The sequence below is a fragment of the Perissodus microlepis genome, chromosome 11 (assembly GCF_051167445.1).
Source record: "Perissodus microlepis isolate ML-2025 ecotype Zambia chromosome 11, ASM5116744v1, whole genome shotgun sequence".
Taxonomy (NCBI): domain Eukaryota; kingdom Metazoa; phylum Chordata; class Actinopteri; order Cichliformes; family Cichlidae; genus Perissodus; species Perissodus microlepis.
This window is the reverse complement of record NC_140471.1, coordinates 25,596,367-25,614,441: the sequence shown is the minus strand read 5'-3', so window position 1 is coordinate 25,614,441 and position 18,075 is coordinate 25,596,367. Positions and strand designations below refer to the sequence as shown.

Here is an 18,075-nt window from a genome sequence, read left to right as displayed (position 1 = left end):
CCAGGGCTGGGCCCCCATACAACCCCGGCGACACACCAACCAGGACCCAAGCCCCCAAGGCCCAGCCAGGGCCCCAGCCCAGAGACGGAGCACCCCCAGAACCCCATGCCCCATTCTAATTAAATTAAAGGTTTTTAAGCATATCTGAGACCAGAAATTTGGAATTGGAAATTCTTTTGTCATGTACATGCTCAAAGCAGCAGGAGAAACAGAGGAACAGATAAATAAGATATACAATATATACAATAAGAATAGTAGTATACAGTAATATACAGTAGTAGAATAGTGCAAGACATAGTATCAAATAACTCTAACAAAAGAGTTAAATGACTGTATCCTTTAGAAAGCATTCTGTATATTTTGGAAAGTAATTTGGGGGTTTTAAGAGTAAGAAATTGTACCACACTTGGTGGTGTTTGTAGTTCAACTTGTCCGGGTTTAAATTTCTTTTTTACTATGGATTTAATTTGTTGATATTCTAAAAATCATTTCTTGTTGATCCCATATTGTGTAACTAGTCTGTCAAATGGAATATTTTCTGTTCCTTCTAATATATGTTCTAAGAATTTGATTCTTTTACCACTCCAATCTGGAAAGTTTATCATATTATTGTTTTGTAATATGTCGGGGTTGTTCCAGATAGGTGTATGGGATTAATGAAGACTCCGTCAATTTTAGAAACTCCCACCATGCTGTCAGAGAAGAGCTGATGCTGACGCTTTTGAAGCATTCATGTCGTTGGATGTTTGAGCTGATAAATGGTAGGTCTGAAATCTCTAGATTATTGCAAAGTGCTTGTTCTACATCTAGCCAAGGTCCGTCTAAGAAGGTATGTTTTAGCCATCCTGAGATAAATTGAAACCTGTTGGCTAAGAAGTAGTGCTGAAAGTTAGGTAGTTCTAATCCTCCTTTATCCTTGGTCTTTTGTAGTGTTTTTAAGCTTATACGTGGGGGGTTATTTTTCCAAAGGAATTTGGAGTGGAGAAGTTCAAGTATCTCGGGTTCTTGTTCGCGAGTGATTGTCACAACGGGACTGAACGGACTCACGCGCAGGCTCTAGGTCTTGAAAGCACAAGAGTCTTTATTACGATACACCAGGTGATTATTTACAAAGGTGAGGGGAAAGCCGGGCTCCGGGGATCCACACACGAACGGGAAAGACGCCGAAAGTCACACACACACTCCGTCCACTCCTCACGCTCCTCTTCACACTCCAATCACTCAGGTAACACAGGGGTTGGTCCAGGGAATCTGTACACAGAGACACGAAGGGATTATAAGGCAAATCGCTGTGAAAACACTCTAGAAGTAACTGAGCTGGGGTTACAGTGACGAGGGTCGGCAACGGTCCAGCGACGAGAAACACAGAGCTGCCATCTTATAAAGGAGCTGGAACACTCGTGATGAGCCACAGGTGCGTGATTGCGACCAGGTGCGTGGGCCAAGGGCAGGAGCCCACAGGTGAGCTCCGCCCAGGCAGAGGGAGGAGGGAAAGAGGGGAAGGGAGAGAGCAGGAACAAAAAAAAGAATATAAAAACATATGTAGCCATACTGGGCCGACCGGGTAGGCACAGGGACCCTGACAGTGATGACAGAGATCAACAGATGGATTGGTGCAGCGGCTGCAGTGATGCGGACACTGCACCGGTCCATTGTGATGAAGAGGGAGCTGAGTGTAAAAGCGAAGCTCTCAATTTACCGGTCGATCTATGTCCCTACCCTCACCTATGGCCTCGACCTGTGGGTAGTGACCGAAAGAATGAGATCACGGATACAAGCGGCGGAAATGAGCTTCTTCCGAAGGGTGGCTGGCCTCACCCTTAGAGATAGGGTAAGAAGTTCAGCCATCCGGGAGGGGCTCAGAGTAGAGCCGCTGCTCTTCCACATTGAAAGGAGCCAGCTGAGGTGGTTCGGGCATCTGACAAGGATGCCTCCTGGGCGCCTCCTGGGTGAGGTGTTCCAGGCATGGGAGGAGGCCCCGGGGCAGACACAGGACATGCTGGAGAGATGATATCTCTCGACTGGCCTGGGAACACCTTGGTGTTCCCCCGGATAAGCTGGAGGAGGTGGCTGGGGAGAGGGAGGTCTGGGCTTCCCTGCAACCCAGCCCCGGATAAAGCAGATGAAGATGGATGGAATTTGGACATATATGAATCTAGAGATCTGAACCAATCTTGTGGCGGTTTAGTTGGGATCATTGAGAATAAATAATTTATTTTTGGTAAGACCATAATTTATAGCGGCAACCCTTCCCATGAGTGATATGGTTAGACATTTCCATCTAGCCAGATCGCCTTCTACTTTCTGGGATATGGTTTAATTTAGTTAGATCTGCAAGCTTGGGAGAAACATTAATACCTAAATATTTTATATTTCCCAATTGCAGTGGTGTGAAGAATTATGGAAGGAGCAATTAATCAGAAGGACTGTAGATTTGGACCAGTTAATTGAGTAATCTGATATTCTTGCAAAAGAATACAATGCCCAGAGATATTGGTTTGTGAGTTTTGGAGAAAAAGTAACACATCATCCACATAAAGGCTGATTTTATCTTCCACGTTCTTGCATTTTATGCCCTTAATTACTGTATTCTGTATAAGAGAGTGGGCATCCCTGCCTTTGCCTGGTTTTAGCAGGAGATTAATGTTTGCAGAATTCATATTTGATGGAAGTCTGCCCTTTTCTTTGATTTCCAACAACGTTCTGTAAAAAACTGGTGCTAGAATGTAGAATTCTGCAGGAAAGCCGTGGGTTTATTTGTGGTGAATACAACCTTTTATAGAAATCCCTGAAAATGTTGTTTATTTGTTTCGGGTCATATATTGTGTTCCCAGATAAATCTTGAACAGCACATATAGTTTTTTTTTTCTTTCTTTATTTTTAGCTGGTTTCCTAGAAATTGACCGTATTTATTACCATGTTCATAATTTTGTAAGCGTAGTCTTTGTACTAAGAATTTTTTTTTTATTTTTATCAATTATCTCATTTAATTACTGAGTTTTGCAAACAACAAAGTTTTTTGCAGCTGTTTACCTAAAAATGCTGCAGAGGCGTTTTTTAAACAAACATTTCAAAATATTTACAGAACAATCAGCTGTTCTGCATCAAATCTGATGCCACACAAATTATTTGTGTGACTCCAAAATATAATTTCTGTCCACTATGAGATAAAGGAGAACTGCGGTGGCCCTTAGAGGCCAAACGGACTGCAACTTCAGAAGACACTTGCAAAAAGAAAAATGCTGCAAAAAGAAAAACACCTGCAAAAAAAAAAACACTTGCAAAAAGAAAAATGCTGCAAAAAGAAAAACACTTGCAAAAAGAAAAATGCTGCAAAAAGAAAAACACTTGCGAAAAGAAAAATGCTGCAAAAAGAAAAACACTTGCGAAAAGAAAAATGCTGCAAAAAGAAAAACACTTGCGAAAAGAAGAAAAACACCTGCAAAAAGAAAAACACTTGCAAAAAGAAAAATGCTGCAAAAAGAAAAACGCTGCAAAAAGAAAAATGCTGCAAAAAGAAAAACGCTGCAAAAGCACACACAACACAACGGAAAGGTTTCTGAGGAGACAATAACCGGACGGACCAGTTGTACGAACCAAAACATGTATGTATGGCTGTATCCCAATTCAGGGGCACTGTCCCAATTCAGGGTCTGCAGCCTTAAAGTACACAGCCTTAACGGTCCTCAAGGGCCGCGTACTCAAAGACCGCTGAGGCCGGAAGTGCGAGGCTTGTAGGCTTGTGAAATGGGACGGTCTAGCTTCCGTCGCGCTGCGCGGGTTGCCTAGCAACCATGATACTAACAGCTGGAAACGTTTCATACAGCTTTGTTTGAGAGAAATGAAGGAGAACATATTTTGTACATTTGTTTCTACATGAGCTTTGTGTGATTTGATAAGTATCTGAGGCTGAGACCACAGGACTGTAAAACATGATTTTTGGGCTTCATTTCTGTACTGAACAGTCATTTAAGATTAGCTAGTAAATAACAATTAGCTAATGTTGTTCATGAGACTAAAGTCATCTCACTTTGGTAATGTACATATAATATGGCCAATATTATATTAATCATTATTAGTTAATGTTAGAGTGAATTGTTAAATGTTTGTCATTTTTATGTTTACCAATTTACATTGTTTTAACTCTGATGAAAGAAATTCCACTGTCCTTCCCCCCAGATTCTCGAGGTTCTAGGTGGGGGGCTGTAGTCTTTTATTACAGACACATCCTTGTGCTTTTTGATGTAAGCTTCCTGCGTTTACGACCCTTTGGTCAGCAGGAGGTCTGACACACACACACACACACACACACACACACACACACACATTCTTACTTAGATACAGAAGTTCACACATATACATACAATGCCTTGTCTTAGAACCAAGGGGGTGTGGCTTTGTTCTGACGTGTTTTGTGTGAACTGTCTCTCAATAAAAAGGCAGCAAGGGAGGTCGTCGTCGAGGTCATTTTCGTGGTGGACACAGGCCTCCCTTGCGCAAGTGATTGATCGATCGACTGTCTTGTTTTCTTCATGATGAATAAGTCTCTAGAATTAGCGCGGCTTGTGGAAACACAGACCCAACAGTTATTACAGCAGTGAACATGAACTCTGTGCCAAACACTGAGCTTCAGTAAAGATTCAAGTTGCATTTATTTATATTTCCTATCACCTTAAATCTTCACTTAAAGACAAGTATCTGTTACAGTGTATCTATAGATGTATTATATATAAGAGACAAATATTGTTCTTTTAATATGTTGGCATTACTAAATTTGGCTCAATGCTTATATATGTGTGGAAAAAGCAAATGTACGAGCTGTGATAACTGTTTCTGATAGAATGAAGAGTAGACTGATATATTAAATATTCCTTTATTGGGTGAGAAAATCATACCATGTCATAACTGCTTTAAGTCATACAGAATAGATATCAGACCCTTAAATAAGCTGACTTCTGCTAAATGGGTCAAACTGGGCAGAAAGTATACAAACATATAACATCCTTATAAAATATGATGTAACACTATAGATCAACTTACCTCAGAATATATAAAGCATATAAACAATTACAGCAATATAATGCAACAAACACAGCAGTGCTACTAATCCAAAATACTCAAAGCTTCATAGAACTGAAACAAACATTTATTTTTAGGTCCATTCTGCTGCTGATACATACTTTAGGTTTCTGAATATTAAACTTGTTGCTGCCTTTCATAGTGTGTAACCTGAAGGCCCTGAGTACTTTCTCCCACACTGAAAACACTGGAATGATAATATTATTTGAAAATTACCTAATAAGACTGATTCAGGACAGACAATTAGTTATTTTAAACTTTCCTAGCAGTCCTTCACAAACAGGGAACAGTCTGTCTATTCTCTCCATCTGTCAGCTGCTGGTGGCTCTTCCTCCTCCTCTTCCTCACACACTGCTGAGTTTGTCCTGGTGGATCATCAGGGGTGCAAAGCCTCACAGATGATGTGCAGCAGTGGGTCCCTCAGTCTGTCCTCACTCTGGACACTTGCAGTTGTCACACATGGAAATCAAATGTATGGTAAGCTGCAGGATTCAAACACAAGTATAACTTATAAATACATGTTCATACTTTTATTCCACAATCAGGGAGAAAGAAACAGAGAGAGTGCAGGACAGACAGGCAGGTGTCTCAGGTGTATACACTGCTACAAAACAGCACAAGAGAAGGAGGATTTAGTATTTGTGTTATTACGAGTGCTAAACAAGAAGAGTTCTGTGGACAAGAGATATTTTATTTGGTATTCTCATGGTGACAATTTATAATCAGAACTATCATTGATCAATCATTCATCATTATTGAACCAGTTGACAGAATAATCTCTGAATTATATCTATGGTAATCTGAGCAAAATATTAATGTATGCATATTATCATCACTTTAATTAGTCTATTGTTGTTCTCTATTATTCTATCTGCTTAAGCTGTTGCAAATGGTATCCATATCATTGTATTCACACCTCTCGAAGCTGTGGGTCCAGTAGGGCCTTCTACATTCACTTGCACACATATTCAGGCCTACACCAACATGCACATAGAGAGTCATGGAAAGTACGCACGTTCACTCCCGCACGTACTAAGAACAGGGAGGTCGTCTCAGGACAATCTCTCGGTTGGACACACAGTCTCACAAAACTGCACAACATATCACACACTTGTTTGTCTCGAAAGTAGTATTGGATGCCTATATAAGGAGAACTTTGGAACTGTTATCATTTCCAGTAAGATCTAGCTGTGATGTCATCAGGGTAATATAAGGATGGGGAGCGGTCTGCTCGAGGAAGATTGTAAGATTGTTGTTGCAAGTTTCTTCCCACACTCTGCGCAAGTGTGTAAATAAAGATCACTATTTTTGGCACCTACCTGGATTCAGTCTGCTTACTTCTCTTGCCCAAATCGAACAAGTTTTCAACAATTCTTGGTGCCGAAACCTGGTTGGGGAAGAGAGGAGCGTGCGGCTTGGAGGTGCCAAAGGGACGGAAGGCCAGCAGCTTATCTGAGTGACACGCCAGGCGAAGTAGAAGGTGAGTGCCACCTGTTGATTTTTATCCGAAGGCGCTAAATTGGAAGTTAAAACTAAATTTAATAATATTCACTCAGTATGGGCTTCTGGTGTCTGTCCATAGTGATTTTGGGGTAATTAGTGCTAAAAGCAGGGAATATTGGACTGACTAAATTTATTGCTGTTTATTTTGGGGGTGAATTTTGAGTTAAGAGGTTATGTGTTTAAGTCAATACGGTGTGTGTTTAAAGTGATGTGGGTTGACTGGGGAGGCCAGCCAGCCAACCAGTAGTTTAGGGTATTCGGCCTGATTGATCAGCAGAACGCGGTTCGGGCGTCGAAATAACCGCGGGCTAAGACCCCGCAGTGATGCTTATAATACACTTGAATAAATTGTCTTAGGACTGGGGCGCGGCCCCTAAGAGCGCAGTTGCTCAGCGTGTGGCGGCGACCCCTGATCGTGGACGCACGGTCAGGTTAAAAGCTCGGGTGGTACCCGGGGGATTTCGAGCCCCCCTTAAAAACTAAAGTGATCAAGGGGATCACTTTTCTTACTGCGCTGTTTGAGTGACAGGGTGCGACCCGGCTGTGACTATTTAACGTCGGGGACTTGTGAACTTTAAGTAAAGCCAAAAGCGTGAACTGTGATATTTCACGTGGCTGGTGGAGGTCCTTGTTGCCTGGCGGGGAGCAGTTATAAATTAAGTAGGGCTTAGGAATCTGACCGCTCTCGGTGGGGGCGTCCTCGAAGCGGGTTTAATTGATTAGCAAGGCGCGGCCCTGGGCTGAAAGATGCTTTTAAATTAGTCAAAAAACTTAGGAATATCGGTAGAGAAATAAAGAAGATAAGTTGTTCTGGCATATGGTGTTTTCATACGTTTATATGGGCCCATGTGTAAATAATGTGTAAATAAAGTGTAAATTAGCGGTATAAACTGTCTGTTGAATTTCTCCTGTGTGGTTGCAGAGTGAAAAAAGGAAAACTCTTTTCTTTTCTCTCTCTGAGAGGAGGAGAGGGGGCTCTGTGGGGAGTTCTGTGTGTGTGTGTACTTGCTGGCTTTGTTCCATCTCCCTACTTCTCCATTTCTCTGCTTCTCAGTTTTCTTTTTGGGTAGGTGAAGGTGTGTTTCAGAAGTGTGGTGAAAGGATTTCAATATATTAAATAAACTAAATCTTGTAGTCTTGTGTTTGTGATTTCCTAGTGTATATAAAGTCTTTTAAAGATCGGGTGAGTCTCTCGCTATAAGGAGGGAAACGGCGTGCATAGTAGATTGACTGGATTATTCTCATGTGTGAAAACTTTGTAGTTGTTAGGGAAGTGAATGTGAGAGTGAATTTTTGCTGGCTTAGGGTGCTTAAATTGTTGTAGTAGACGTTTGTGAAGTTTTGTCTTGAAAGGAGCATTAGTGTGTGTGTGTGTGTGTGTATGTGTGTCTGTGGGCGGTCTCTCCCCGGCTAGAGCCTAGCGGAGGTTAAGCTTGACCAGCTTGTGGGATTCTGACTGCCGAAAGGGGAACTACAGTGAGGCAACCCCAAAGGGAGGAGCCTAAGAGCGGCCATTTTGGTAAAGGTAAGTGAGGTCGAAAAACAAAATGGCTGAAGAGGAAAAGGTGACCCCTGATGGGGGAAAGAGATACAAGCCACTGAAGGACCAAATACAGCAATTGAAGAAAGCAATTAAAATTACTGCTGAGGGGACTTCAAAGGAGATTGCCCGCCAGTGTCAAGATCTGGAAAGAGAAGTGAAGGAATTATGTGAAAATCAACAGAAGACATTGGAGGACAGAACTCCTCTTCACTCCATCTTCCAAGTTGAAGGTGAGAAATGTGAGAAGAGGATCAAAGAGCTTGAAGAGGAACACTTGGGACGTTTTCAAGGGAGAAAAGTGAAGGCAGAAAAGAAGCTCATGATTGGAAAACAAAATAAGTATTGCAAGCTTATGATTGTCTCCCAAGGCGTTTCTCACTGGATGCAAGAGGAAGTGAATGACACCAAACCAGTCTTAATAAAAGAAGCCGAGGCTGAGGGAATATTATATCCCAGCCTGAAGGAATTCCTGAGTGCCCCACCCCCTCCTTATATCTGTCCAGTGGTGACTTTGGAGGGTGGCACCCTGTGGGGGCCGGGAGGAAAAACAGGAACAGTTAAGGGAGGAATTGTGGAAGTACAGGAGAATCCTATACCATCGACATCTGCTCGGGGCATAGAGGAGGCAGACACAAGAGTGGCGCAGCCTCAATCAGTGGCACCTACACAAAAAGTGATGCAGCCTCAATCAGTGGCAGCTGCATCAGAGGTGAGTCAGCCCCACCCAGCTGCTGGGACATCACAAGGAATTACTACACGGGGGGTGATCTTGATCCCTCCCTCTCTTTTCAGCCCAGATGGAGCTACAGAAGAAGCTCAACCTGTGGCTTCCATGAGTACAGGTCAGGTGACACCGCAACAGCCCAGCCAGGGAAATGCCTCGCAGGAGGTCTGGACTTCAGAGGAAGATTCACCTTCACTGCAGTTTCAGAGGCAGCCATTAAAGGCGAACCAAAAAACCAGTCAGAGGTCAAAGGTTGACAACCCTGAGGAAGAACAGTGGCAGGGCCATGTTGTTGGGAAAATATCTGACAACCGGGAGGCCGTGATAAAGTTGGAACAGACCTTGAAAAGACTGGAGGAAGAAGGTGTAGCAACACCACGGCTATTAGCACAAACGCTTGAGGCATTGGAAAAGGACTTGGCGACCTCTATAAGACAATCAAGAAAATCTAGAGAAGTGTCGAACCTGGAAATGGGAGGACTCGCCCCAAAGTTTCAGGGTCTCCCAGGAGTAAAGACGCTTCGCTCTGGGAGGGTTCTGGAAGAAGTAAGAGACAAAAGACCGTCGATCTTTGAAAAGAATCGGAAGCAGAGCGTTGCATTGCAAACCGGAGAAGGGCAGTGTGACATAGAGGAGGAATTGCCCCTCACTATGCCTTTACTGACAGGTTTACAGGGCGAACCAGTCTACCATCCCTATAATATCAGAGATCTTGAGGCTCTGGTGAAGCAGCTGCCCCCGATTACAGAGGGAGGAGCGGCTTGGTTGAGAAGACTAGGAAGTCTTACAGAAGGAGAAGAACTTGCCCTGGGAGATTTTCGTGCTATCGGTGGGAGGACCTTCAGAGGTGGAGGCCTCGCAGACGTGGAAGAGATAGCAAGAACTGCATGCCAACCAAACGATGTCCCCTATGCAAGGGTGCGAAATGCTCTCTCTGATGCAGTGCGTGAGAAGTATCCGACCCATAATAATGGCACTACACCTAGGATTGTTTGGAGCCCCGAACATTCCCCTAGAGAGTTTATAGAGCATGCAAAAGAACAGTGGATTCTCCAAACTGGAGAGCATCCTGGGCAAGATGGGGAATCTCGGGCGTGGTTCCGATGTGCGGTGTTAGCAGGTCTGCCAGAACGAGTGAGAGCAGATCTACAGAAGAATCCAGACTTTGCGGTGGCGGATTCAGCAAAATGGGAGAGGCATATCATACATCGACTTGAGCTGGAAAGAGACGAGGTGAGCAAGAAAAAACAGGAGCTGGAGGAGGCGCAAGGGCAGTTAGTAAAATTGAAATTGGCTGAGGCGAGAGAAAAACTAAACGAAAAGAAAAAGGAAAACAAAGATGGAGTTAAGAAGATGCTGGTGGCGCAGCCACAGGGCAATCCGGAGCCTGATTGGCCAGATTTGGATCCGGTTCTGTACCCTGATGACCGATGGCCCGCCAATGGACCAAGGCAAGGAAGACCCGCGGGGAATTGGGGGGCTACTAGGTCGTTGAGGGGGCGTGGTGGATCTCAAAGAGGAGGCGGACCAAGGGGCCGTGGTCTGGGGGGACCTATGCTGGACCCGAATGTATGCAGAAGGTGTGGAGGACGAGGACATTGGGCTCGTGATTGTCCTACACCACGACAGCTAGAACTTGGTTATCCATCTCCACCCCAGGCACAGGGAGCTCTTCGAGGCAGAGTGGTCCAGACAAGGGGACATCAAGCTCCAAACCCAAGCATGGCGCCGGTGGCTCAGTATCCCCTGGCCTACTGGGGCGGAGAGGAGGAGCTGTACTGACGGGACCCACAGAGACAAGACGACATGGGAATGGCAGATCCGATGTTGTCAATGAGTGTGGAAGGGACTGAAATGACCTTCCTTGTGGACACTGGAGCTACTTACTCAACGCTGAGACAAAGACCAAGCAGTGTCACACTTTCCGAACACACGGTTAGTGTGGTGGGTTTCTCTGGGGTTCCAATGACTCTGCCAATAACTAATCCAGCCCGGACGGTGCTGGGAAATCAGACATTGAAGCACAGTTATGTGGTGTCTCCTCAGGTGCCAGTGAATTTGATGGGCAGGGACCTGCTCATTAAATTGGGAGCCACTGTCATGTGCTCAGCTGATGGATTAACAGTTACACTTCCAGGAGGAAAAGAGTTTCTGTGCCTGGGGACAATTTCAAAGAACCAGTATTTGCTGAAAGACTGTGAACAACCTACAGCTGACATTTACTGGGGTCGGTTGGTGGATGAAGGCATTTTGAGACTGTATCAGCTGTGGAAACCTTGGATTATGGCCTTGGCTGTCTATTCTTTTCCGCGAGATCCATGCCACGTGACCCTCTATTATGATAAGAATGAGGATGAAATTTATAGGGACCAGTTCCAGACTGAACTTGAGGGTCAGACTTGGAACATACGCTCTCAGAACATCTATGTTGGTCCTGAAGGCGTCGCTGCAGGAGTAAATTTAACCGAAGAACAACGGACTTGGTTCAAAATGGGACCTGATTCAGTGCCCCATATTACATTGGCGGTCCATGAGGGTCATCAGGCGAAGGAGCTGGGAACAATGGTCAAGAGAGCCCTCGATGAACCGGGCTGGCAAGCCACTCAGATTCCAGACGTTTGGTACTCGCCAAAATGCAAAATTTACCGTATCACTTGTCTATCAGAGGACACAGTGATATTGGAGCATGAACAAATCTCAAGAATCCATGGGAGAGAAAGAATAGACCATGCGGATGCAGTTGCCGCACTTGCGACTCTTCCTGATACCTTATGGTCAGCTGGGTCTACAGATGTGGGCCTGGCAACTTGCTCGCCTGTTTTGTTCCAGCTGAAGTCTGAAACACCAATTTGGAAACCGCAGTATAGGCAAAAGAGAGCAGCTGAAGAGGGAATTGCAGAAACCATTGAAGGGCTATTGAAAGTAGGGGTGCTCGAGCCCTCACTATCTTACTGGAACACTCCTATTTTGCCAGTAGAAAAACACGGGACAGGAAAGTACAGAATGGCACATGACTTAAGAGCCATTAATGCCATTTTACGTACGGACACGGTGCCTGTCCCAAATCCATACACGGCATTGACGGCATTAACACCAGAACAGAAGTGGTTTACATGTATTGATCTAGCGAATGCATTTTTCTGTCTCCCATTACATGAGTCTCTGAGAGACATTTTTTCATTCACATACAGGGGGCAACAGTATAGATACACACGGTTGCCACAGGGGTTTGCACTCTCCCCGGGCATTTTCAACCAAGTGTTGAAAGAAGCTCTATCGCCATGCCACCTACCAGAGGGGTGTTCACTGGTGCAATATGTTGATGATTTGCTCATTGCGGCTCCGTCTGCTTCGGCCTGTACGGCAGCTTCACTTACCATACTGAAGAGACTCGCTGAGTGCGGTTTCAAAGTGAGTAAAGAAAAGTTGCAGTTGGTCCGACCAGAAGTAACATTTCTGGGCCGTGTCATTGCTCACAAATCAGTGGGTTTGCTAAACACCCATCGCGATCAGATTTTGACACATCCAAAACCGCGTACGGTTAAGGAGTTGCTCTCATTCTTAGGTTTAACAGGATACAGCCGTCACTTCATTCCAAATTATGCAGGGAAAACAGCCCTTTTGAGGGATTTGGTGAAAACAGTGGGTGTCCGTAACCTGAAGGCTGAACTGCCATGGACATCGGCCACTGAGTCGGCGTTCATCGCATTAAAACAGGACTTGTCAAGATCGGCTGATCTTGCCATCCCTAATTATGATGAACCCTTCTATCTTGATGTTTCAGAAACACACGGGATAGTTAATGGGGTGTTGTTTCAGAAAAAAGGGGGAGGGAGAGATGTACTTATGTACGTCAGCGTCAGACTGGATCCATTAGAGACAAGGCACCCGGGATGCACACAGCATGCCATTGGGGTGTCAAAGATTATACAAAAGACAGCACATATAGTGAGGGACCATCCGTTGAAGGTGCTGACCACCCACAGTGTGGTGGCATATGTTAACTCACAAGCCTTCACCATGACACCATTGACACAACAGAGAGTGAGTAAAGTTTTAGACGCTCCCAACTTGACCTTCACGCATGAAGGAATCAATATGGCAGATTTAATGGGGTCAGGAGAGCCGCACGACTGTGCAAAGAGAGCTGAAGTCGACGAGAAGATAAGAGAAGACTTGAAAGCGGAACCTGTACTGGGAGCTGAAGATTGGTTCACAGATGGATGCTGCTACAGAGATGAGGAAGGATTGAAAGCAGGCTACGCGGTAGTTTGCAGAAAAGGGGCTGAGTTTGAAGTGAAGGAGGCTGAAAGACTTGAAGGGCAGCAGTCAGCCCAAAGAGCAGAAGTAATTGCTCTAAGTCGAGCTCTGAGACTTGCAAAAGGAAAAAGAGTCAACATTTACACGGACTCAGCTTATGCCTTTGGAGCAGCTCACGTGGAGCTGGCCCAATGGAGAAGAGCAGGATTCAGGACAGCAGATAATGCACCAATCTGCCACAAGAAGGAAATGGAGGAACTTGAGCAGGCCTTGGGAGATCCAGAGGAGGTGAGCATCATAAAATGCAAAGGTCACTCCTCAGGGACTGGCATGGTGGCCAGGGGAAATCAGGAAGCTGATCGAGCGGCCAAGGAGGCAGCAGGCTATAAAGCACTACGACAGATGGTGCAAATAACCGCGGAGGAAGAAGTAGGAGTCAACATGCTAGAGGAGGCCAGGAAGGCCCAAGAGGAGGCGGCCCCGGAAGAGAAGGGGGTCTGGAAGAGTCGAGGAGCCTGGGAAGAAGGAGGTCTCTGGCGAGGACCTGACGGACGACCAGTGTTGACGGCCACCTGGCAAAACAGAAGATTGCCGAAGCGCATGGGCTTGGCCATGTAGGTGTGGCCCAGATGGGAAGACATCTGTGCCATTGGTGGCATCCCTTTTTGAAGGATATGATCAAGGAGAAAGCCAGGACGTGTCTGATCTGTGGGAGGCACAATCCAAAACCAGTAATTAAGCCAGAGGCAGGAAAATTTCCCATCCCAGAGAGACCAGGTGAAGAGATTGTGATCGACTTCACTGACATGATTGATCCAGGGCCAGGAGGAGTTCGATATCTACTGGTAAGTGTAGATGCTCTGACGGGATGGCCCGAAGCGTGGCCAACAAAGAGGGAGGATGCAAAAAGTGTGATTAAGTGTTTAATCAATCATTACATCCCCCGGCATGGTTTTCCTAAGAGAATTAGGTCAGACAATGGGACTCATTTCAAAAACAAAGATTTGGCAGAGGTAGAACAGAAGCTGGGGTTGCAACACAGATTTGGCACTGTATATCATCCCCAGTCACAGGGGAAAGTAGAAAGAATGAATCTAAACCTGAAAAATAAAATCGCTAAAATTTCTGCTCAGACGGGGCTAAATTGGGTGGCAGCCCTGCCAATTGCATTGATGATAATAAGATGTTGTGTTAATCAATCCACAGGTTTCACACCATATGAGCTGTTGACAGGACGACAGTTTCCAGGTCCTTGGACAACAGTCCCGGCGGAAGAAAGTATAAAAAGTAACAGAAACCATACTGAATGTTGGAAAGAATTAAAAGCTCTTGTGTCTAGTTTCACACAACAGGTTGGAGAGGGGGTGAATGCGGAGGACAGGTCCGTACCCGACGCCAAGGCGGTGTGGCTGAAGGTCATTAAGCGAAAGTGGAGAGATCCAAGGTGGACGGGGCCATTCGAGGTGACGGCTCGAACTACCAGTGCGGTTCGGCTGAAGGGAAAGGGTGAGACCTGGTTCCATTGGTCTCAATGTGCCGTGGCCGATGAGAGCTTACTCGAGATAAGCTCCACCCCGAGTAACACAGGGGGGAACATAGAGGCAGAATAATCCTCTCCCCCTGTGCCGCGGTTCTCCCCAGTAGTCTACCTGGGGAGACGAAGAAAGAAGAGGAGCGTCACATGCCAAGTATTAATTCATTTCAGGCTCCTAATAGGCTAGGGCTCTAGTCTAAAGTATTTTATACTTTAAAGGAGTCGTAATAGTTTTGTACGCTAATCGCATACTTTTATACTCATAACATTATACTCTTACTTAATAAAAGTAAAACGAGCCTGGGAACAGTGATCATGAAGTTGTGGGAAAATTGGAAAATAACGGGGATGTTGGGGATAATAAGTATTATAATGTGTTTGTTTGTTTATTGGCAGACAGGTGAATTGCCCAGACGCAGAGGTCTATCCGCTCCAGAGTCCAAACCGATCAAGTCGTCAAGGAAATTCAAGCGCGAGGTTGGCTCAGGTGGGAACGATGGGTGTCTCACAGCCAGTGGGGGAGTTGAGTTTGGGTATGTTAATGGGTCCACAACAGCCTTCACATTCGATTTGTGTGAGGTAATCAGATGCCCAGGAGACGGTAGCAGCTGGAGAACATATGATGTGTGGATTTGTTATCACCCTATGGTATGTTACCCTAAGTCGGTGTGGGGTCCATCAATGGAAGGAGACATTTACACTTATATAACAGATCAGTGGTGTTCTTGGCAGGATGTGGTTGCTTGGACAGGGGTAGGATGGCGGCCAACAGTGCCACAGGCCCTGCAAGGGATAGCCATTCAGAGAGATTATTCTGTTACACAGAACCCTGTCACTCTTTCCCTGGGACCATGGAGCGAACTCCCTGAAGCGGGGTATGACGGGGGTGCGTTTTATCTGGTCATAGGGGTAGATAAAGCAGGGACAGATCCAGTAGGGATAATTTGGGTGAACTTATTCAATCCAAGACCTAAACCGATAGGGAACGACACTGCAATGAATCTCATAGAGCAAATGGACCCCCTAGAGACAGCTACTTACAAGGATTCAGAAGAGACATGGCTTGTTGCCACAGATTACACTAGATTAAAACCCCAAGAGTTAATAGAGCGGGCCACAGGTTTTGGTGATAGGAATCTTTGGTTAGATTGGGTGGCTCAAAATGCTAAAGAGCAGGAAGTGGTTGATTGTGTTGCTTGTGCTACAGCTCGACCTCGTCTGTTCACTGAACCCGCTCCTCTGTATCCAGAGGATGAGTGGGGTTATAATTGTATGCTGAGATTAACTAGAGAGGCGGTGAACACAGGTAACTGCACCACTTTGTCAGGTTTATATCCGCCAATTGATAAACGTACACAACCAGGTTCATTCACACCTAAACGAGATAATTATACATGTTTTGAGTTCTCTACAGACAGCGTGAGATATACGTTAGGAAGGATTGATCCAAGCTGGTGTCAGAGGACGATCCCAGGTAGGACTACTAATAATGTAAGTGACCCAACCACAATCATAGGCACCTGGGCAAGGGGTGGGCTATATTATTATTGTGGGCAGTACACCCTTTTGGTGCAGGTTCCCCTGGGGAGTGTGGGAACATGTGCTCTGGTGCGCCTAGGTGCACCGTTGATGCTTATAGGAAGTAGAGTAGAAACAGTTTCACAGCAGGACACGGGTGTGTTGACAGCCAGACGTAGGAGAGATACAAGGGGTACGCACAAATATGACCCAAGATGGGACTCGCCAACCTGGATTGACTCAATAGGAGTACCCAGGGGAGTTCCAGATGAGTATAAGTTAGTTAATCAGATAGCGGCCGGCTTTGAAAGTGTGTTTTTGTGGATAACTCCAAATAAAAATGTTGATCGCATTAATTATGTGCATTATAATGTGCTGAGACTCTCTAATCTTACTAGGGACGCAGTGGAAGGCCTTGCGGAACAATTAGGTCCGACGTCTTTGATGGGAGTCCAAAATCGAATGGCTCTGGACATGTTGTTGGCTGAGAAGGGTGGAGTATGTGCAATGTCTGGTGACATGTGCTGCACCTTTATTCCCAACAATACTGCTCCGGACGGAACGGTCACTCGGGCGCTGGAGAATCTGAAAACGTTATCTAGAACCATGCATGAGCAATCAGGTGTGAACACGGGGCTGGGAGACTGGATCACGTCTGTCTTTGGGCAATGGAAGGGTGTGTTTATGTCTGCCATGTTTTCTCTTATAGTTTTTCTAGGTATATTGATGATCGGATGTTGTCTCATTCCTCTGGTAAGGCGAGTGTTGGTAAAACTGGTAAGCAGGGCCCTAGACTCTGGTTCAGCTGGTTCAGCTGGTCCGGGGTATATGATGCCGTTGCGAGAAGCCGCCTGGACGGAGGAGTGAAACAAAATTCGGGTAAAGGTTGGCCGATGGCCAAAGAGGAGGAGTGTGGACAAGAGATATTTTATTTGGTATTCTCATGGTGACAATTTATAATCAGAACTATCATTGATCAATCATTCATCATTATTGAACCAGTTGACAGAATAATCTCTGAATTATATCTATGGTAATCTGAGCAAAATATTAATGTATGCATATTATCATCACTTTAATTAGTCTATTGTTGTTCTCTATTATTCTATCTGCTTAAGCTGTTGCAAATGGTATCCATATCATTGTATTCACACCTCTCGAAGCTGTGGGTCCAGTAGGGCCTTCTACATTCACTTGCACACATATTCAGGCCTACACCAACATGCACATAGAGAGTCATGGAAAGTACGCACGTTCACTCCCGCACGTACTAAGAACAGGGAGGTCGTCTCAGGACAATCTCTCGGTTGGACACACAGTCTCACAAAACTGCACAACATATCACACACTTGTTTGTCTCGAAAGTAGTATTGGATGCCTATATAAGGAGAACTTTGGAACTGTTATCATTTCCAGTAAGATCTAGCTGTGATGTCATCAGGGTAATATAAGGATGGGGAGCGGTCTGCTCGAGGAAGATTGTAAGATTGTTGTTGCAAGTTTCTTCCCACACTCTGCGCAAGTGTGTAAATAAAGATCACTATTTTTGGCACCTACCTGGATTCAGTCTGCTTACTTCTCTTGCCCAAATCGAACAAGTTTTCAACAGTTCCCAGATGGTACAGTGGACACATGTGTGACTGCTGTGATTAAAGCATCTTTCTTTCAGCTTAACGAGTGAACCGTCAGCTCGTTCAAACACACGTTAAAGTCCGTTTGGCTCAACACCACCGAACAGAGGCAGCAATAAAACATAGCTAACATTAACAGTGCAGTGAATCCTGCTTGTGCTGTGATATTCAGGACTGCAAACCGAGCAGCATCACTGACTTGTGTTTTTGGATATATGACTGACTTTAATTATCCACAAAATCATCACATTCTCTGTAAGATTAAGGTCGACTACCGAACGGC

The 18,075-nt window shown here is 45.1% G+C and overlaps 1 protein-coding gene across 1 annotated transcript; it reads left to right on the top strand.

Annotated features, from left to right (window-relative positions):
* The first annotated feature begins 10,655 nt into the window (after nucleotides 1-10,655).
* LOC146378010 (uncharacterized) lies at nucleotides 10,656-17,717 on the top strand. Its single transcript, XM_084943606.1, has 2 exons — nucleotides 10,656-15,130; nucleotides 16,560-17,717. The coding sequence occupies exon 1, from the start codon at nucleotides 10,656-10,658 to the stop codon at nucleotides 13,725-13,727; it is 3,072 nt and encodes a 1,023-aa protein (XP_084799732.1). The 3' UTR covers nucleotides 13,728-15,130; nucleotides 16,560-17,717.
* The last annotated feature ends 358 nt before the right edge of the window (nucleotides 17,718-18,075 follow it).